This window comes from Oncorhynchus nerka, linkage group LG15 (genome assembly GCF_034236695.1).
Source record: "Oncorhynchus nerka isolate Pitt River linkage group LG15, Oner_Uvic_2.0, whole genome shotgun sequence".
Lineage (NCBI taxonomy): Eukaryota > Metazoa > Chordata > Actinopteri > Salmoniformes > Salmonidae > Oncorhynchus > Oncorhynchus nerka.
The window spans coordinates 21,033,579-21,054,509 of NC_088410.1; the positions used below are offsets into that span (position 1 = coordinate 21,033,579).

General features: G+C 50.1%; 1 protein-coding gene across 2 annotated transcripts in view; it reads right to left on the minus strand.

Moving 5' to 3' along the window:
- The window catches only part of LOC115121174 (uncharacterized), a 48,990-nt gene that overhangs the window by 20,077 nt on the left and 7,982 nt on the right, over positions 1 to 20,931 (minus strand). For both annotated transcript variants that reach the window (XM_065001261.1, XM_065001262.1), the window contains exons 2-10: positions 18,816 to 18,976; positions 17,029 to 17,229; positions 16,658 to 16,783; positions 16,541 to 16,586; positions 16,364 to 16,454; positions 16,057 to 16,198; positions 15,847 to 15,951; positions 12,105 to 12,195; positions 11,508 to 11,541 (exon numbers count right to left, since the gene is read on the minus strand). In XM_065001261.1, coding sequence (XP_064857333.1) covers positions 11,508 to 11,541; positions 12,105 to 12,195; positions 15,847 to 15,951; positions 16,057 to 16,198; positions 16,364 to 16,454; positions 16,541 to 16,586; positions 16,658 to 16,783; positions 17,029 to 17,229; positions 18,816 to 18,976 — 997 coding nt within the window. The remainder of the gene's footprint in view (positions 1 to 11,507; positions 11,542 to 12,104; positions 12,196 to 15,846; positions 15,952 to 16,056; positions 16,199 to 16,363; positions 16,455 to 16,540; positions 16,587 to 16,657; positions 16,784 to 17,028; positions 17,230 to 18,815; positions 18,977 to 20,931) is intronic.

The window sequence follows — 20,931 nt, forward strand, 5'->3', positions numbered from 1 at the left end:
GTCACACAACACTATGAACAGGCAACGGAAGGCTTCATCACCGCGTCACACAACACTATGAACAGGCAACGGAAGGCTTCATCACCGCGTCACACAACACTATGAACAGGCAACGGAAGGCTTCATCACCGCGTCACACAACACTATGAACAGGCAACGGAAGGCTTCATCACCTCGTCACACAACACTATGAACAGGCAACAGGAAGGCTTTCGTCACACAACACTATGAACAGGCAACGGAAGGCTTCATCACCTCGTCACACAACACTATGAACAGGCAACGGAAGGCTTCATCACCTCGTCACACAACACTATGAACAGGCAACGGAAGGCTTCATCACGGAAGGCGTCACACAACACTATGAACAGGCAACAGAAGGCTTCATCACCTCGTCACACAACACTATGAACAGGAAGGCTTCATCACCTCGTCACACAACACTATGAACAGGCAACGGAAGGCTTTCATCACCGTCACACAACACTATGAACACACGGAAGGCTTCATCACCGCGTCACACAACACTATGAACAGGCAACGGAAGGCTTCATCACCGCGTCACACAACACTATGAACAGGCAACGGAAGGCTTCATCACCTCGTCACACAACACTATGAACAGGCAACGGAAGGCTTCATCACCGCGTCACACAACACTATGAACAGGCAACAGAAGGCTTCATCACCTCGTCACACAACACTATGAACAGGCAACAGAAGGCTTCATCACCGCGTCACACAACACTATGAACAGGCAACGGAAGGCTTCATCACCGCGTCACACAACACTATGAACAGGAAGGCTTCATCACAGCGTCACACAACACTATGAACAGGCAACGGAAGGCTTCATCACCGCGTCACACAACACTATGAACAGGCAACGGAAGGCTTCATCACCGCGTCACACAACACTATGAACAGGCAACGGAAGGCTTCATCACCTCGTCACACAACACTATGAACAGGCAACGGAAGGCTTCATCACCTCGTCACACAACACTATGAACAGGCAACGGAAGGCTTCATCACCTCGTCACACAACACTATGAACAGGCAACGGAAGGCTTCATCACCTCGTCACACAACACTATGAACAGGAATGCTTCATCACCTCGTCACACAACACTAAGAACAGGACGACTTCATCACTTCATCACACAACACTATGAACAGGCAACGGAAGGCTTCATCACCGCGTCACACAACACTATGAACAGGCAACGGAAGGCTTCATCACCGCGTCACACAACACTATGAACAGGCAACGGAAGGCTTCATCACCTCGTCACACAACACTATGAACAGGCAACGGAAGGCTTCATCACAGCGTCACACAACACTATGAACAGGAAGGCTTCATCACCTCGTCACACAACACTATGAACAGGCAACGGAAGGCTTCATCACCTCGTCACACAACACTATGAACAGGAAGGCTTCATCACCTCGTCACACAACACTATGAACAGGACGACTTCATCACTTAACACTATGAACAGGCAACGGAAGGCTTCATCACCGCGTCACACAACACTATGAACAGGCAACGGAAGGCTTCATCACCGCGTCACACAACACTATGAACAGGCAACGGAAGGCTTCATCACCGCGTCACACAACACTATGAACAGGCAACGGAAGGCTTCATCACAGCGTCACACAACACTATGAACAGGCAACGGAAGGCTTCATCACCTCGTCACACAACACTATGAACAGGCAACGGAAGGCTTCATCACCGCGTCACACAACACTATGAACAGGCAACGGAAGGCTTCATCACCGCGTCACACAACACTATGAACAGGCAACGGAAGGCTTCATCACCGCGTCACACAACACTATGAACAGGCAACGGAAGGCTTCATCACCGCGTCACACAACACTATGAACAGGCAACAGAAGGCTTCATCACCGCGTCACACACCACTTTGCAATGAGATGGAGGCAGTAGGCATTTTGAAAACATACTTAATTGATTGAAACCTGAACGCTTTAAATCAGGGGTTGGAACCAAAATAATTGTCCAATCTATTCGTTCTGAACAGAACCATGATTTTGTTTGTGCTGCTCCACTGTTCTGACCAGCAAAATAATGTTCTGAACCGGTTCAAACAAAAGTAACAGTTTATATCGTTCCTTTTTAAACCTCTAAAATATATATATATATATTTTGTTTTTACATTTAGCTCGACATTAAATGACTTCACCAATGGATAGAGCAGCTTGCTATGCAGTGGACAAGCTAAGTACATGCATTGGACAGACAAGTGTAGAGAAGGGTGCTAGATGTGACTGAAAATACACTGGTGAGAAGGGAGTTGGTCATAAAGTGATGACATGCATTATCTGAATTAGGCCCACAGAATCAAACCTGCGGAGGAGAAGCTTCTATGAAGGAACTTTGAATGTCTGTACTTCAGAGAGTTGGCTTGACTAACATTGGACCAGAACAAACCCTTGATCGTGACTCTCAGTTCCACTACAGTACACTAGGAAACTGCCTATTTGATCGTGACTCTCAGTTCCACTACAGTACACTAGGAAACTGCCTATTTGATCGTGACTCTCAGTTCCACTACAGTACACCAGGAAACTGCCTATTTGATCGTGACTCTCAGTTCCACTACAGTACACCAGGAAACTGCCTATTTGATCGTGACTCTCAGTTCCACTACAGTACACCAGGAAACTGCCTATTTGATCGTGACTCTCAGTTCCACTACAGTACACCAGGAAACTGCCTATTTGATCGTGACTCTCAGTTCCACTACAGTACACCAGGAAACTGCCTATTTGATCGTGACTCTCAGTTCCACTACAGTACACAGGAAACTGCCTATTTGATCGTGACTCTCAGTTCCACTACAGTACACTAGGAAACTGCCTATTTGATCGTGACTCTCAGTTCCACTACAGTACACCAGGAAACTGCCTATTTGATCGTGACTCTCAGTTCCACTACAGTACACAGGAAACTGCCTATTTGATCGTGACTCTCAGTTCCACTACAGTACACTAGGAAACTGCCTATTTGATCGTGACTCTCAGTTCCACTCAGTACACTAGGAAACTGCCTATTTGATCGTGACTCTCAGTTCCACTACAGTACACCAGGAAACTGCCTATTTGATCGTGACTCTCAGTTCCACTACAGTCCACACACCAGGAAACTGCCTATTTGATCGTGACTCTCAGTTCCACTACAGTACTATGAAACCAGGAAACTGCCTATTTGATCGTGACTCTCAGTTCCACTACAGTACACCAGGAAACTGCCTATTTGATCGTGACTCTCAGTTCCACACAGTACACCAGGAAACTGCCTATTTGATCGTGACTCTCAGTTCCACTACAGTACACCAGGAAACTGCCTATTTGATCGTGACTCTCAGTTCCACTACAGTACACCAGGAAACTGCCTATTTGATCGTGACTCTCAGTTCCACTACAGTACACTAGGAAACTGCCTATTTGATCGTGACTCTCAGTTCCACTACAGTACACTAGGAAACTGCCTATTTGATCGTGACTCTCAGTTCCACTACAGTACACCAGGAAACTGCCTATTTGATCGTGACTCTCAGTTCCACTACAGTACACCAGGAAACTGCCTATTTGATCGTGACTCTCAGTTCCACTACAGTACACCAGGAAACTGCCTATTTGATCGTGACTCTCAGTTCCACTACAGTACACCAGGAAACTGCCTATTTGATCGTGACTCTCAGTTCCACTACAGTACACCAGGAAACTGCCTATTTGATCGTGACTCTCAGTTCCACTACAGTACACCAGGAAACTGCCTATTTGATCGTGACTCTCAGTTCCACTACAGTACACCAGGAAACTGCCTATTTGATCGTGACTCTCAGTTCCACTACAGTACACCAGGAAACTGCCTATTTGATCGTGACTCTCAGTTCCACTACAGTACACCAGGAAACTGCCTATTTGATCGTGACTCTCAGTTCCACTACAGTACACAGGAAACTGCCTATTTGATCGTGACTCTCAGTTCCACTACAGTACACCAGGAAACTGCCTATTTGATCGTGACTCTCAGTTCCACTACAGTACACCAGGAAACTGCCTATTTGCTTGAAAATATCCTTTGCTATTTATTTGTATTTTTTATATGTGATGTTTTATGACTGCTGCAAAATGAATTGTCTCTCTGCGGACATTAAAGCCTTCTGAATACACGTAATTCTGCCTAAAGTTTGAGAGCTAGACCAGAGCTAGCTAGCTAACAAGCTTGTGTGTGCAGAGCAGCACCAGAATTCAAATAAAAACATGTATATAGTACTATAGTATCCTTAACTAGCAATGAAAAGGTTCATCCATTCTTCTCTAATGAAAAATATTTTAATCAAGCGTGAAACGTCAGTAGCTACAGTAGACTATGTTCAGAGGGAGGGGCAGTTAGCCACACACACACACACACACACAGGCACAATTTTCAGCTGGCAGGCAGGCAGACACTGGGTTAAGTTTCTGAGTGACAGAGTGGGGGCTATGCATAGGCACTTTGTTGCGTTTTTGGTGGGACTGGAAAAACATTCCCAGAAAGAAAATAATATTATTAACCGGTTCCCATGCTTTTAAAATAAGAGTTCTGTTCCGGTACAGTATAGATCACTTTCATTCTCGGTTCTGGTTCTGTTCTTCGTTTTCGAAGTCTGTTCCCCAAACCGGTTCCAACCCCTGGTTTTACTACACATTATTAGGCATGTCTTACTTTGCGTCAAAATAGCGTAGCCTGTGGAGGCAATTATTTTAGATCAACTTTCTTTCTCGTCCAGTAGACAAAGGCACAATCCTTGTCATCCCAGCAACCCACGCTAGTTGTTGCATATCAGATGTCCCCTCTTTCAAAATTTCTAACAGATATTTTCATCTCTGTCACATGAAACCGCTCGCATGTGCAGTGCCCTTTTGACAATGGTGTTCTCCCGCTAATGTCATTATGGAACAAACATTCACGCATCGCCTACTGCCTTGTGCACATTGTTGCATTTATAATGTGAGGAAATAGATTAAAATGTTAAACTAAACCAGCGGTCAACAACCTTTTCTGAGTCAAGATCACGGAGTCAAAATGCAAGCAGAGATCTACGGCTCAGATTTAAAAAAACATGACTTAAACATAAGCCTTTGCAACATGAACTAATTAAACACAGTTCTGTGGCAATGAGGTTTGTACAGTAGGCTATAGGCCCTATATATCATCACTGCATATTGGCTGCGCTTGAATTGGCCAATGTTGTTCTTCTCAGACCATTTCAAAAAGTGTAGGTATATGATCACACTGGTAGATCATTTGTTCTTGTGAGGCACAGCTGAGTGAGCATAATAATTTGCTTATTTTTTGTACTGTACTGATGGCCTGCATCTGATGGTCAGTCTGAGGGGAGGGAGCATCTGATGGTCAGTCTGAGGGGAGGGAGCATCTGATGGTCAGTCTGAGGAGGGAGCATCTGATGGTCAGTCTGAGGGGAGGGAGCATCTGATGGTCAGTCTGAGGGGAAGCTCTGATGGTCAGTCTGAGGGGGGAGCATCTGATGGTCAGTATGAGGGGAGGGAGCATCTGATGGTCAGTCTGAGGGGAGGGAAGGAGCAGCGGAGGCTGCCTCTCTCCCTCCTCTCTCTGATCGTGTCCTCTCCTCCCTCCCTCCTCTCCTAGGTCCCTGCCCTCTCCTCCTCCCTCCTCCTCTACCTCCTCACCGTCCCTCCTCTCTCCCTCCTCACCGTCCCTCTCTCTCCCTCCTCACCGAAACTCCCTCTCCCTCCTCACCGTCCCTCCCTCTACCTCCTCACCTGTCCCTCCTCGTGACTCTCTCCTCTCTCACTCTAGGAAACCCTCCTTCTCCCTCCTCTCTCTCCCTCTCACCAGGAAACTGCCCTCCTCTCTCCCTCCCTCCTCACCGTCCCCCTCTCTCCCTCCTCACCGTCCCTCCTCTCTCCCTCCTCACCGTCCCTCCTAACTCCTCTCATCTCCCTCTCACCGTCCCTCACCGTACACCTCCCTGCCTCTCACCTCCCCTCACTCCCTCGCTCCCCTCACAGTCCCTCCCTCCTCTCACCGTCCCCCTATTTCACCGTCCCTCCTCAGTTCTCACCCTCCCTCACTCTCCTCCCTTCTCACCGTCCCTCTCTTCCTCCTCACCGTCCCTCCTCTCTCCCTCCTCACCGTCCCTCTCTCTCCCACTACCGTCCCTCCCTCTCCCTTTCTCCCTCCCCTTCTATCCCTATCTTCCCTTTCTATATGTGATCTTCCCCCTCCTCACCTCCCTCCTCAATTGTCTCCCCCTCCTCACAGTCCCCCTCTCTCCCTTCTCCCTCCTCACCGTCCCTGAGAGCTCTCCCTCAGAGCTAGCTCCTCACCTCCCTCTGTGCAGAGCCACCTCACTCCCTCCTCATAGTACTCCTCTCTCCCTTCCTCCTCTCTCCCTCCTCACCGTCCCTCCTCTCTCCCTCTCACAGTCCCTCCCTCTAGACTCACCGTCCCTCTCTCTCCCTCACTCACACTCCACACTCCCTCTCACACACAGTCCCTCCTCCTCCCTCTCTCTCCTCCTCACCGCTCCTCTTCCCCTCCTCACAGTCCCTCCTCTCCCTCCTCTCTCCTCTCACCGTCCCTCCTGGTCCCTCCTCATAGTCACTCTCCCTCTCACCTCCCTCTCACCGTCCCTCCTCTCTCCCCTCCCAGAAAGTCCCGCCTTCTCCCTCCTCTTTCTCTCGACTCACCTTCCTCCTCCTCCCTCCTCTCTCCTTTCCCTTCTCCGTCCCTCCTCTGTCCCCCCTCCTCCTCCTCTGTCCCTCCCTCCCCTCCAACTCTCCGTCCCTCCTCACTTATCTAGGCATGTCACCTCCCTCCTCCCGTCCCTCACCGTCCCTCCTCACTCCCTCCTCTCTCCTCCTCACCGTCCCTCCTCTCTCCCTCAACCTCCTCCCTCCCTCCTCTCCTCACCGTCCCTCCTCTCTCCCTCCTCACCGTCCCTCCTCTCTCCCTCCTCACTCCTTGAAACCGTCCCTCTCCTGCCCTCCCTCTCCTCCTCCTCACCGTCCCTTCTCCCTCCTCTCAGTCCCTCCTCTCTCCCTCCTCACCGTCCCTCCGCCTCCCTGCCTTCCCTCCTCACCGTCCTGCATTTCCTCACCGTCCCCCTCTCTTAAACTCCTCCTCTCAACTCACCTTCCCTTTCTGAGTCCTCCACGGAGTCCCTCCAGAGATCTCCCTCTCACCGTCCCTCCTCTCTCCCTCCTCTCCTCGACTCACCTTCCCTCCTCTCTCCTCTCTCCCTTTCTCCCCCTGAGTCCCTCCTTGTCCCTCCTCTCCCCCTCCTCACGTCCCTCCTCTCTCCCTCTCCTCCCTCCTCACCGTCCCCCTCACTCCCTCTCAAAAAGTGTAGGTATTCTCACTGGTCCCTCCTCATTTGTCCCTCCTCACCGTCCCTCCTCTCTCCCTAATTCTCTCTCGACTCACCTTTCCCTCCCTACTCCCTCTCTGATGGTCCCTCCCTCTCACCGCCCTCCTCTCTCCCTCCTCTCTCCTCACCGTCTGAGGGGAGGGAAGGAGCCTTCCCTCCCTCTCCCTCCTCACCGTCCCTCCTCACTCCCTCCTCCTCCTCCTCACCGTCCCTCCTCCTCCCTCCCTCACCTCCCCTCCTCCTCCCTCTCCTCCTCTCCCTCCCTCTCCTCCTCCCCTCCTCACCGTCCCTCCTCTCTCCCTCCTCTCCCGTCGTCCCTCCTCTCTCCCTCCCTCCTCACCCTCTCACCGTCCCTCCTCTCCCTCCTCTCCCTCCTCTCCTCCCTCCTCACCGTCCCTCCTCTCTCCCTCCTCCTCCCTCCTCTCACTCGTCCCTCCTCTCCCTCCCTCTCTCTCCTCCCTCCCTCCTCTCCCTCTCACCGTCCCTCCTCTCTCCCTCCTCCCCTCCCCCTCCTCTCCCTCCCTCTCTCCCTCCTCTCTCCCTCCTCACCGTCCCTCCTCTCTCCCTCCTCACCGTCCCTCCTCTCTCCCTCCTCTCCCTCCCTCCTCTCTCCCTCCTCTCACCTCCCTCCTCTCACCCTCCCTCCCTCACCCTCTCACCGTCCCTCCTCTCTCCCTCCCCTCCTCCCACCCTCCTCACCTCCCTCCCCTCTCCCTCCCTCTCTCCCTCCTCTCACCGTCCCTCCTCTCTCCCTCCTCTCACCGTCCCTCCTCTCTCCCTCCTCCCTCCCCTCTCACCGTCCCTCCCCTCCCTCCTCTCCCCTCCCCCTCACCGTCCCTCCTCTCTCCCTCCTCTCTCCCTCCTCACCGTCCCTCCTCTCTCCCTCCTCACCGTCCCTCCTCTCTCCCTCTCTCACCTCCCTCCCTCTCCCTCCCTCCCTCCTCTCACCCCTCACCGTCCCTCCTCTCTCCCTCCTCTCTCCCTCCTCACCGTCCCTCCTCTCTCCCTCCTCACCGTCCCTCCTCTCTCCCTCCTCACCGTCCCTCCTCTCTCCTCCTCCCTTCTCACCGTCCTCCTCTCTCCCTCCTCACCTCCCTCCTCTCTCCCTCCCTCCTCACCGTCCCTCCTCTCTCCCTCCTCACCGTCCCTCCTCTCTCCCTCCTCCTCCCTCCCTCACTCCCTCCTCACCGTCCCTCCTCACTCCCTCCTCACCGTCCCTCCTCACTCCCTCCTCACCGTCCCTCCTCTCTCCCTCACAGTCCCTCCCTCTCCCTCCTCTCTCCCTCTCTCCCTCCTCTCTTCCTCCTCACCGTCCCTCCTCTCTCCCTCCTCTCCCCGTCCCTCCTCCTCTCCCCTCACCGTCCCTCCTCTCTCCCTCCCTCCCTCACTCGACTCACCGTCCCTCCTCTCTCCCTCCTCCCTCCCTCTCCTCCCCTCACCCGACTCCCTCCTCTCCTCCCTCCTCTCTCCCTCCTCACCGTCCCTCCTCTCTCCCTCCTCACCGTCCCTCCTCTCTCCCTCCTCCCTCTCCCTGACTCACCGTCCCTCCTCCTCTCCTCCCTCCCCTCACCCTCCCTCACCGTCCCTCCCTCCCTCCTCTCTCCCTCCTCACCCTCCCTCCTCTCTCCCTCCTCACCGTCCTCTCCTCTCTCCCTCCTCTCCCGTCCCTCCCTCCTCCCTCCCTCCCTCCCCGTCCCTCCCTCACCGTCCCTCCTCTCCCCTCCTCTCTCCCTCCTCACCTCCCTCCTCTCTCCCTCCTCTCTCCCTCCTCACCGTCCCTCCTCTCCCTCCTCCCTCTCCTCCCTCTCACCGTCCCTCCTCTCTCCTCCCTCCTCACCGTCCCTCCTCTCTCCCTCCTCACCGTCCCTCCTCTCTCCCTCCTCACCGTCCCTCCTCTCTCCCTCCTCACCGTCCCTCCTCTCCCCTCCTCCTCACCGTCCCTCCTCTCTCCCTCCTCACCGTCCCTCCTCTCTCCCTCCCTCCCCTCACCCTCCCTCCGTCCCTCCTCTCACCGTCCCTCCTCTCTCCCTCCTCCCCTCCCTCCTCACCGTCCCTCCTCTCCCTCCTCTCTCCTCCTCACCGTCCCTCCTCTCTCCCTCCTCACCGTCCCTCCTCTCTCCTCCTCTCCTCCCTCCTCACAGTCCCTCCTCTCTTCCTCCTCTCTCCCTCTCACAGTCCCTCCTCTCTCCCTCCTCTCACCGTCCCTCCTCTCTCTCCTCCCTCTCCCCTCCCTCCCTCCTCCCTCCCTCCTCTCTCCCTCCTCACCGTCCCTCCCTCTCCCTCCCTCCTCTCCCTCCCTCCCTCTCCCTCCCTCCCTCACCCGACTCACCGTCCCTCCTCTCCTCCCTCCTCTCTCCCTCCCTCCCCTCCCCTCCTCACCGTCCCTCCTCTCTCCCTCTCACCGTCCCTCCTCTCTCCCTCCTCACCGTCCCCCTCTCCCTCCCCTCCTCTCACCGTCCCTCCTCTCTCCCTCCTCCCTCCCTCCTCACCGTCCCTCCTCTCTCCCTCCTCTCTCCCTCCTCACCGTCCCTCCTCTCTCCCTCCTCACCGTCCCTCCTCTCTCCCTCCTCACCGTCCCTCCTCTCTCCCTCCTCACCGTCCCTCCTCTCTCCCTCCTCTCTCCCTCCTCACCGTCCCTCCTCTCTTCCTCCTCTCTCCCTTCTCACAGTCCCTCCTCTCTCCCTTCTCACAGTCCCTCCTCTCTCCCTCCTCCCTCCCTCCTGACAGTCCCTCCCTCTCCCTCCTCACCGTCCCTCCTCACCTCCCTCCCTCACAGTCCCTCCCTCTCCCTCCTTCAGCTGAGAAAAGGGGACACAGTCTTCCAGCTGATGGTGAGGCTTAAGTTGCACTGCATTACTTCTGCCTCATGAATCAATTAAATGTTGTTACTCCTATGACCAGAGAAATAACAACGACGCTTATTGAAACACTCCCATTTTATGGCTTTATAAAAGGGATGAACTAAGTGTTGACGGTGCTGAATAACAACTTAAACATGAACTCAGTCAAGAAAAAAGCAGCTCTCTGCTGTATTCGTTGTCTCTCTACTCGTGGTTTTAAACGTTTTGAAATCTCACAGGATCAACTTTGCTGTGAGTTCAAGGCTTCTTTTTAGAGTCTATGGAGCGAGGAAACTGTGCAGACTCGGTGATCTGAGCTATCTGATTGGGCAGCGGTAGGCCTATAGGTGCACTTGATTTGCTCTCTGGGCCTGCCGTGTAGGCGGAGTTCTACCTTTAGACACATGAAATGGTTTAAAATGGAAACTCTTTTCCTTCCCGGCACTACGGCTGCTGAATCAAGTGCACCTACCATCAACAGCGCGAAACCCAAAAATGTTTATAGGGACACAAGGCTTTATCGTTGGGTTTTTTACAGAAATGCTTGGTGATCGACTATGAATTTGGGATCTATCTTCCCACAACTGTCCCAGCGTGTTTGGTATAGGCTATTTCTTTCTCCACAAGTTGACCAATAGAATAGGTGAACGTTTCTACTACTAGTTATTTTGCCGTTTGTTACTCATCTTGTTGGTTGAGGAAAAGTACATTTGGACAGTTATTCTAACATCTTCAAAGTGCTCATCAGAATTTGGCAATAAGTACCACACATTGTTGCATCTTCGACTTGCATGTTCTGTTAATATGAATTACCATCATTTAAATGTGATTTCTGTCATTCTGACAGATGGTGGATGCCCTAATCAGCTTAAGCACCCAATGCATATGAGGTCCGTTAAATTTCTCAAATGTCCGGTAAATTCAAATGCTTCTTGCCAAATGTCCAGCGCAACATTTTCCTACTGGAAACCCTGGAATAGGGGGCCATTTGGGACAGTCTATAGCTTCTATAACTGTAGGGATGTAAATTAAATTATGTATTATAGGACCATTTAGATGACGAATAACAAACAGATTGGAGGTGGCCTCAACAAAGCTGGTCTCAAATGACGAGATAACCTTGTCTGAGACATGAAGATTCATGTTAGCTCCCGAAGCTAATGCCTAGACTTTAGCTCAGTGGGATTACATGGTAGAGAGTCACACTAACAACCCAGTTCAACATACTCACCCAGTAGAGTCCTCAGGGGAGGAGAGGTCCACCACTGCAGAAAGAAGAGGAAAATGTTCACTTTACTATGAAACATTGTAGCGAAACCTCACAACAAATCAATGTTAGATGTACAGTAAGTATTTCTATATTGTTGTAGTATATTTGGTCAATCAAACTCTTTAAATGCAATGGCTATGCCCACTGTGGTGGGGTCTGGTAGTGCAACCTGTATACAACGCCCCCCCTGTGGTGGGGTCTGGTAGTGCAACCTGTCTATACTACACCCCCTGTGGTGGGGTCTTGTAGTGCAACCTGTCTATACTACACCCCCCTGTGGTGGGGTCTGGTAGTGCAACCTGTCTATACTACGCCCCCTGTGGTGGGGTCTGGTAGTGCAACCTGTCTATACTACGCCCCCTGTGGTGGTGTCTGGTAGAGTAGCCTGTCTATACTATGCCCCCTGTGGTGGCGTCTGGAAGTGCAGCATGTCTATACTACGCCCCCTGTGGTGGGGTCTGGTAGTACAGCCTGTCTATACTATGTCCCCTGTGGTGGGGTCTGGTAGTGCAGCATGTCTATACTACGCCCCCTGGTAGAGCAGCCTGTCCCCAATACCTCTGTCAGCCTCAGGAGAGCCGAGAGCAGCCTGCACCGTGGTAAACTTCTCCAACAGCAACAGACTCTGCCCCTCTTCAAAACCCAGATCCTACAGGAGAGAGAAGGGTGAATTGATAAACTGATATCAGATCAGATCTCAGGAACAAAACAGAAAAGACAAAAAAAATCTCATCACAAGTTCACCAATCAACACCAAAGTTATCCTATAACAAAAGACTAGAGCCTGACCCGATCGTAGGCGATCGAATAAACCTCCAATTCCTTTCATTCTGTTAGCAAACGTGCAAACTCTTGAAAATAAAATCGATGACCTATGCGGAAGATTAAACTACCAATGGGACATACAGGACTGTAATATTTTATGCTTCACAGAGCCGTGGCTGAATGACAACATTATCAACAGGTGGCTGGTTATACGCTGTATCGGCAGGAAAGAACAGCGTCGTCGTTCAGACCTGGAGCGGCAGGTAGCCTAGTGGTTAGAGAGTTGGACTAGTAACCTAAAGGTTGTAAGATCAAATCCAGGAGCTGACACGGTAAAATAAATCTGTCGTTCTGCTCCTGAACAAGGCAGTTAACCCACTGTTCCTAGGCCGTCATTGAAAATAAGAATTTGTTCTTAACTGACTTGCCTAGTTAAATAAAAAAATAAAAGACAAGGGGCGGCGGACTATGTGTTTTTGTAAATAACTCCTGGTGCACCATATCTAAGGAAGTCTCAAGGTTTTGCTCACCTGAAGTAGAGTATCTCATGATATGCTGTAGACCACACTGTCTACCTAGAGAGTTATCATCTGTATTTTTCATAGCTGTCTACATACCACCACAGACCGATGCTGGCACTAAGACCACACTGAATGAGCTGTATTCCGCCATAAACAGGAAAATGCTCACCCAGAGGCGGCGCTCCTAGTGGCTGGGGACTTTAATGCAGGGAAACTTAAATCAGTCTTGCCAAATTTCTATCAGCATGTTAAATGTACAACCAGAGGGGGAAAAAACTGGACCAACTTTACTCCACACACAAAGACGCATACAAAGCTCTCCCTCACCCTCCATTTGGCAAATCTGACCATAATTCTATCCTAATGGCCTATTTCTCAGGACCAGATGCTAGAATATGCATATAATTGACAGCTTAGGATAGAAAACACTCTAAAGTTTCCAAAACTGTAAAAAAATATTGTCTGTGAGTATAACAGAACTGATAATGCAGGCGAAAGCCTGAGGAAAATCCAATCAGGAAGTGACTCTTATTTTGAACTCACTGTTTTCCTATGCATCCCTATTGCCCATTGAAAGGGATATCAACCAGATTCCTTTTTCCAGGTCTTCCCTAAGGTGTCTACAGCCTTTAGACGTAGTTTCACACCTTGATGTTGAAGAATGAGTGTAAAGGACCACATTGCGTAAGTGGATAGGTGGGGACTCTCAGAGTGATTCTTGCGTAAAAGACAGAGGTAGCCATTTTTCCTCCCGGTCCTACTGAAAAGCCAATTGTCCCGGTTGATATATTATCGAATAGATATTTGAAAAACACCTTGAGGATTGATTATAAAACACGTTTGCCATGTTTCTGTCGATATTATGGATATAATTTGGATTTTTTTTTCTGCGTTGTCGTGACCGCTATTTCCAGTGGATTTCTCAACATAACATGACAAACAAACTGAGGTATTTTGGGTATAAAAATATTTTTTTTATGGAACAAAAGGAACATTTGCTGTCTAACTGGGAGTCTCGTCAGTGAAAACATCCGAAGATCATCAAAGGTAAACAGTTAATTTGATTGCTTTTCTGATTTTCGTGACCAAGCTTCCTGCTGCTAGCTGGACATAATGCTATGCTAGGCTATCGATAAACTTACACAAACGCTTGTCTTGCTTTGGCTGTAAAGCATAATTTCAAAATCTGAGACGACAGGGTGATAAACAAAAGGCTAAGCTGTGTTTCACTATATTTCACTTGTGATTTCATGAATATTAATATTTTCTAGTAAGATTATTTGGCCATTGCGCTATGCTAATTAGTGTAGTTGATGACAATTCTGCCAGATCCGGGATGGGTAGTTCCAAGAGGTTTTAAACAGGTCAACATTCACAAGGCCGCAGGGCCAGATGGATTACCAGGACGTGTACTCTGAGCATGCGCTGACCAACTGGCAAGTGTCTTCACTGACATTTTCAACCTCTCCCTGTCCAAGTCTGTAATACCAACATGTTTTAAGCAGACCAACATCGTGCCTGTGCCCAAGAACACTAAGGCAACCTGCCTAAATGACTTCCGACCCGTAGCACTCACGTCTGTAGGCATAAAGTGCTTTGAAAGGCTGGTCATGACTCACATCAACACCATTATTCTAGAAACCCTAGACCCACTCCAATTTGCATATCAAACCAACAGATCCACAGATGATGCAAGCTCTATTGCACTCCACACTGCCCTCTCCCACCTGGACAAAAGGAACACCTATGTGAGAATTATATTCTCATTGACTACAGCTCACAGTTCAACATCATAGTTCCCTCAAACGCTCATCAATAAGCTAACGACCCTGGGACTAACACCTCCTCTGCAACTGGATCCTGGACTTCCTGACAGGCCGCCCCCAGGTGGTAAGGGTAGGTAACAACACATCCTCAACACGGGGGCCCCTCAGGGGTGCGTGCTCAGTCCCCACCTGTATTCCCTGTTCACTCATGACTGCATGGCTAGGCACGACTCCAACACCATCATTACGTTTGCCAATGACACAACAGTGGTAGCACTGATCACCGACAACGAACCAGACAGCCTATAGGGAGGAGGTCAGAGACCTGGCAGTGTGGTGCCAGGGCAACAACCTCTCCCTCAACGTGATCAAGACAAAGTAGATGATTGAGGACTACAGGAAAAAGAGGACCGAGCACGCCCCCATTCTCACCAATGGGGCTGTAGTGGAGCAGGTTGAGAGCTTCAAGTTCTTTGGTGTCCACATCACCAACAAACTAACATGGTCCAAGCACACCAAGACAGTCGTGAAGAGGGCACAACAAAACCCATTTCCCCTCATAAGACTGAAAAGATTTGACATGGGTCCTAAGATCCTCAAAAGGTTCTACAGCTGCACCATGGTTGCATCACTGCCTGGTATGGCAACTTTTCAGCCTCCGACCTCAAGGCACTATAGAGGGTAGTGCGAAAGGCCAAGTACATCACTGGGGCCAAGCTTCCTGCCATCCAGGACCTCTATACCAGGCGGTGTCAGAGGAAGGCCCTAAAAATGGTCAGATTCCAGCCACCTTAGTCATAGACTGTTTTCTCTGCTACCACAGGGCAAGCGGTACCGGAGCACCAAGTGTAGGTCCAAGAGGCTTCTAAACAACTTCTACCCACAAGCCATAAGACTCCTGAACATCTAATTGAATGGCTACCCAGACTATTTTCATTGCCCCTCTCCCCTCTCTTTTACACTGCTGCTACTCTCTGTTGTTATCATCTATGCATAGTCACTTAAATAACTCTACCTACATGTACATATTACCTCAACTAACCGGTGCCCCCGCACATTGACTCTGTACCGGTACCCCCTCCGTATATAGTCTTCGCTATTGTTATTTTACTGCTGCTCTTTAATTACTTGATACTTTTATAGGGGTTCGTAAGTAAGCATTTCACTGTAAGGTCTACTGCACCTGTTGTATTCGGCGCAAGTGACTAATACATTTTGATTTGACCCCTGACCCCAGTCTCCCCTCACCAAGAGCTGCAGGACCTTGCAGTTGAAGAGCTCAATAGAGGCCTCCTCACAGTCCTGATCCAGCTTCAACACCTGCTGCATGGCCCCCTCTGCCTCACCATACCGCTGGAGAGAGAAGAGGGGAGGAAGATGGAGTCAGATTTCACAGACAGACAGACAGACACACACACAGGAATGTTCACGTTGACAGTAGAGAGCTCAGACACTGACCTTCAACCCCATCAGTGCACTCCCCTTGCGGAAGTATCCCTTTGGCCAATCAGGGGCGAGCTGGATGGACCTCTGAGCGTCTGATAGGGCAGAGGGGTAGCGCTCCAGACACCAGTAGCAGTATGAACGATTCCCAAAGAACCTGAAAGAGAAAGAGACAGAGACAGATAGCGAGAGAGGGAAGGAAGAAAAGAGAGAGAGAGAGGACACATTAAAACACAAGTTGACAGAAATCTAATTTCAGGTCAGAGAGCATAGTGGTGCGATACGTTGTATTTAGGGTCAGAGGTCAAGCTTTAAGGTGTACCTGTGGTCTTTGGGGTCACAGTGGATAGCCTCAGAGAACATGTCCACAGCCTGAGAGTACTGGCCCTGCTTAAACAACTGAATACCCTTCTCTGGAGGAGAACACACACATACAGTGTTAAACTGGGGTCATTTCAGTGAATAGAAATAATCATTGAGACAATTGTGTTCATGTCACCTGTTAGTGAAGCTCCCTTCTTCTTCACAGGGTCTGAACTCTCCACCTGAAATGAGACAACTCAGTTAACACTGCCTCTGTGTGCGTGTGTGTGTGTGTGTATCCAGCCCTCCGCACCTCGCTGGTCCTAGACTCGTTCTCCTTGTTCTCTCTAGAGGCGTGGCCTGCACTGGTCCTGGCTTTGGGTCTGATGTGACTGGCAGCGTTGGCCACAAACGCACTGCGGATGTCCCACTCTGGCTCCTAGAGGAGGAGATATAAACCAAAACGGCACCCTTATAATGCACTGCTTATGACCAGGGCCCATAGAATCATATAGCTCTGGTCAGAAGTAGGGCATTATATAGGGAATGGGGTGCCATTTGGGACGCAGATATAATGGACAGAAAGGGACAAAGAAATTCTTTCTATCATCCTATATCTATTTCTCTGGTGTATCCTCCCCTCCATACCTCCCTGCCTTCCATGTCCTTCCCTCCCTTCCCTACCTCCTCTGGGGTCCTGACAGGGGGCTGGCGGTTGCTCTTGTTCCCAGACACAGTGAGAGGAGGCGTGGGCTTGTTCTTGGCAGGAGGTACTACCCTCTCCTCCTCCTCCTCCTCACTTTCACTCTCAGACTCTGACGCTTCTCCCTCCTGCTCAGCATCCGCGCTCTTCTCCTTCTCCAGTTTCTTTCGTTCTTTCTGTCTCTGTAAAGAGAGAATGGTAAAAGGAGTGTTGAGGGAGGGTAAGGACGACAGAGATGATGATGGCAGGTGGACCAGGTACGACAGAGATGATGATGGCAGGTGGACCAGGTACGACAGAAGTCGCTCTGGATAAGAGCGTCTGCTAAATGACTTAAATGTAAAATGTAAAAATGATGATGGCAGGTGGACCAGGTACGACAGAGATGATGATGGCGGGTGGACCAGGTACGACAGAGATGATGATGGCGGGTGGACCAGGTACCACAGAGATGATGATGGCAGGTGGCCCAGGTACGACAGAGATGATGATGGCAGGTGGACCAGGTACGACAGAGATGATGATGGCAGGTGGACCAGGTACGACAGAGATGATGATGGCAGGTGGACCAGGTACGACAGAGATGATGATGGCAGGTGGACCAGGTACGACAGAGATGATGATGGCAGGTGGACCAGGTACGACAGAGATGATGATGGCAGGTGGACCAGGTACGACAGAGATGATGATGGCAGGTGGACCAGGTACGACAGAGATGATGATGGCAGGTGGACCAGGTACGACAGAGAGAGATGATGACCAGGCAGGTGGACCAGGTACCACAGAGATGATGATGGCAGGTGGACCAGGTACCACAGAGATGATGACGGCAGGTGGACCAGGTACGACAGAGATGATGACGGCAGGTGGACCAGGTACGACAGAGATGATGGCGGCAGGTGGACCAGGTACGACAGAGATGATGACGGCAGGTGGACCAGGTACGACAGAGATGATGACGGCAGGTGGACCAGGTACGACAGAGATGATGACGGCAGGTGGACCAGGTACGACAGAGATGATGACAGGTGGACCAGACCAGGTATAATGACAGGTGGACCAGGTATGACAGAGATAATAACAGGTGGACCAGGTATGATGACAGGTGGACCAGGTATGACAGAGATAATGACAGGTGGACCAGGTACGATAGAGATAATGACAGGTGGACCGGGTACGATAGAGATAATGACAGGTGGACCAGGTATGACAGAGATAATGACAGGTGGACCAGGTATGACAGAGATAATGACAGGTGGACCAGGTATGATGACAGGTGGACCAGGTATGACAGAGATAATGACAGGTGGACCAGGTACGATAGAGATAATGACAGGTGGACCAGGTATGACAGAGATAATGACAGGTGGACCAGGTATGACAGAGATAATGACAGGTGGACCAGGTACGATAGAGATAATGACAGGTGGACCAGGTATGGCAGAGATAATGACAGGTGGACCAGGTATGATGACAGGTGGACCAGGTATGACAGAGATAAACAAATAGTCACTGGTTCCTTATTTCTCTGGTGCAATATCAAAAACAAACTCCATTATTCAACTCTATTACGTCATTAATTATTCATTCATTAACATTAATTACACAGACATTTCTTAATGACTATGTAGCAACAATGTTACTGTAGTAATGACAGTGTTATTACAGGTTCCACAGGTAGAAGAGAAACTTCATTTGAAGTGTTACCAGGTTGATTATGATGTGGTATAGGTGTGACGTAGTACAAGTGTGTGTGTGTTCCACTCACCTTTCTCTTAGCCCTGCGTCTCTCTGCTCTCCTTCTGGTCTTTTCCTCCTCACTCAACTCCTCCTCCCCACTCAGGACCTCTCCACCCGCGGCTGGACCTGGACCCCCTCTTCCTCCTTTTCCTCCTCCCCGCTCCATCTCCTCCTGCTCACCTGGCCCATCTAGAAACACACATAACCAGAGATCGAACACAAATGAACCAAAGAAAACACTTTGGTGTTTGTTTAGTGTTACTTTTGTAACATGATCTTTACAGGTTGGTCTCACTGAGAAAGTTAGAGACTTTGGAGGAGGAGAACAAAGAGAACAGGGAGGAGACAGAGGAAGAGGAGGAGAAAGAGACAGAGGAAGAGGAGGAGAAAGAGACAGAGGAAGAGGAGGAGAAAGAGACAGAGGAAGAGGAGGAGAAAGAGACAGAGGAAGAGGTGGAGGCAGCAGCCAAGATATATCCATGTTTGAATGGATTCTGATTCTTTCCAGGGATACACAACATCCTGAAATATATGTAGATATTGTTGTTAGAAAGAATACTATATTTCCCTTGACGTAGTGATGCTGAATGTAAGAAATGTCTCAACATACCCCACTCTCCCCTACAGGTTAGTCTCATTGAGATGGGGACTGGAGGGAAAGGAGAGGGAATAAAGAGGACAGGGAGGAGAAGAGAGAACACAGTACAGTGCACATGCTGCTAGAGATTCTCCTTTGTTCTTTGGGTGGAAACATATTGGACCAGTGGATCCGTACAGGAAGTGTATCGTTGCCTTACCAACAAGAAATGAGACTCTTCCCCCTCCCCCCAACACACTCATATAGTACATCCCAAATGGCACCCTATATTATATAGTTCACTATTTTGGGTCATGGTCAGAATTAGTGCACTATATAGGGAATAGGGTGACATTTGGAACACACAGTTAACAAAAAGGTTCAATCCAGACCAACTGTAGCTTGTTGAGGGCAGCACAGACAGATCAGAACCTTCCCCTTAAACACCCCACTGTCTGCCACCTGGGTGCTTCCCTTACCTGACCCTGATAACCTCCTGTACCTTGTGCTCAGGGTTTGTGTCCCAAATGGAGCCCTATTCCCTATCGCTATGTAGTGCACCACTTTTAACCAGGGCCCATAGTGTCAATAGTAGTGCACTACATAGGGAAAAGGGTGCCATTTAAGAAGCAGCCTAGACCTATTGGTGCTGCGCCTGGCAGGGTCCATAGTATTCCTGCACACAGGGAAGCTGCCTACAATGGTTTCATTCTTTATTTCCATCAGCGTCCTTGTTTCTGGCTTATTCGCTCAAGCCTCACAATCTGGAAAACGCTCGCCTGGTGGAACCAGCCTGATCGCTCATTCATTCAGTTTCATTTCAAGTGAAACACATTTGAGTTCTGGGGAAACTTTGAGAAACTGATTGAAGCTAGAAGGTACTTCCTGATCTCTTCAAATAAGAAACTCATTTCCGTGTCAAAACTTTTCAGTTATTATCAGCTATGTTTTAGCAATGTGCAAATAGTTGTAGTATGGGGACGATAAACAGATAAATATTGATGGTATTTATAATGCTGTTTGTGCTCCACTGGCTGCCCTTTTTTCATGGCAACAGGCCACACATCTCGCTGCTGTGATTACACACTGCGGTATTTCACCTAGAAGATATGGGTGTTATCAATGCTGGATTTCTTAGATTCATTTTCAAATCCTCTCTCTCTCAACAAAACAATGTCAATAAAAAAGAATGCCAGAAGAAATGAAACCAAACAGAGGGCTAAAGGAATATGTTTGCCTTGTGATTCCATGCACCTCGGTCAGCCTGTGAGGTGACGGCAGCCAGAACAGATGTTCAGAGACGGAAGAACTGGGGTGCGTCCCAAATGAAACCCTATCCTCTACCACTCCCCTATGGGCCCTGGTCGAAGGAAGTGCACTAAATAGGGAAATGGTGCCATTTGGGACTCAGCCTTACAGAAGGATCCCTGTAAGTCCAGAAATAGAACCACCACCGACCAACCAGCAGCAGGCCTGTCGCCTGGGCCTGAGGAAGGAAGAGAAACTCTATCTGTTTGGCATTAGCAGCCAGACTCAAACACACCCAGAGAGGAGCAACGGGAGAGAG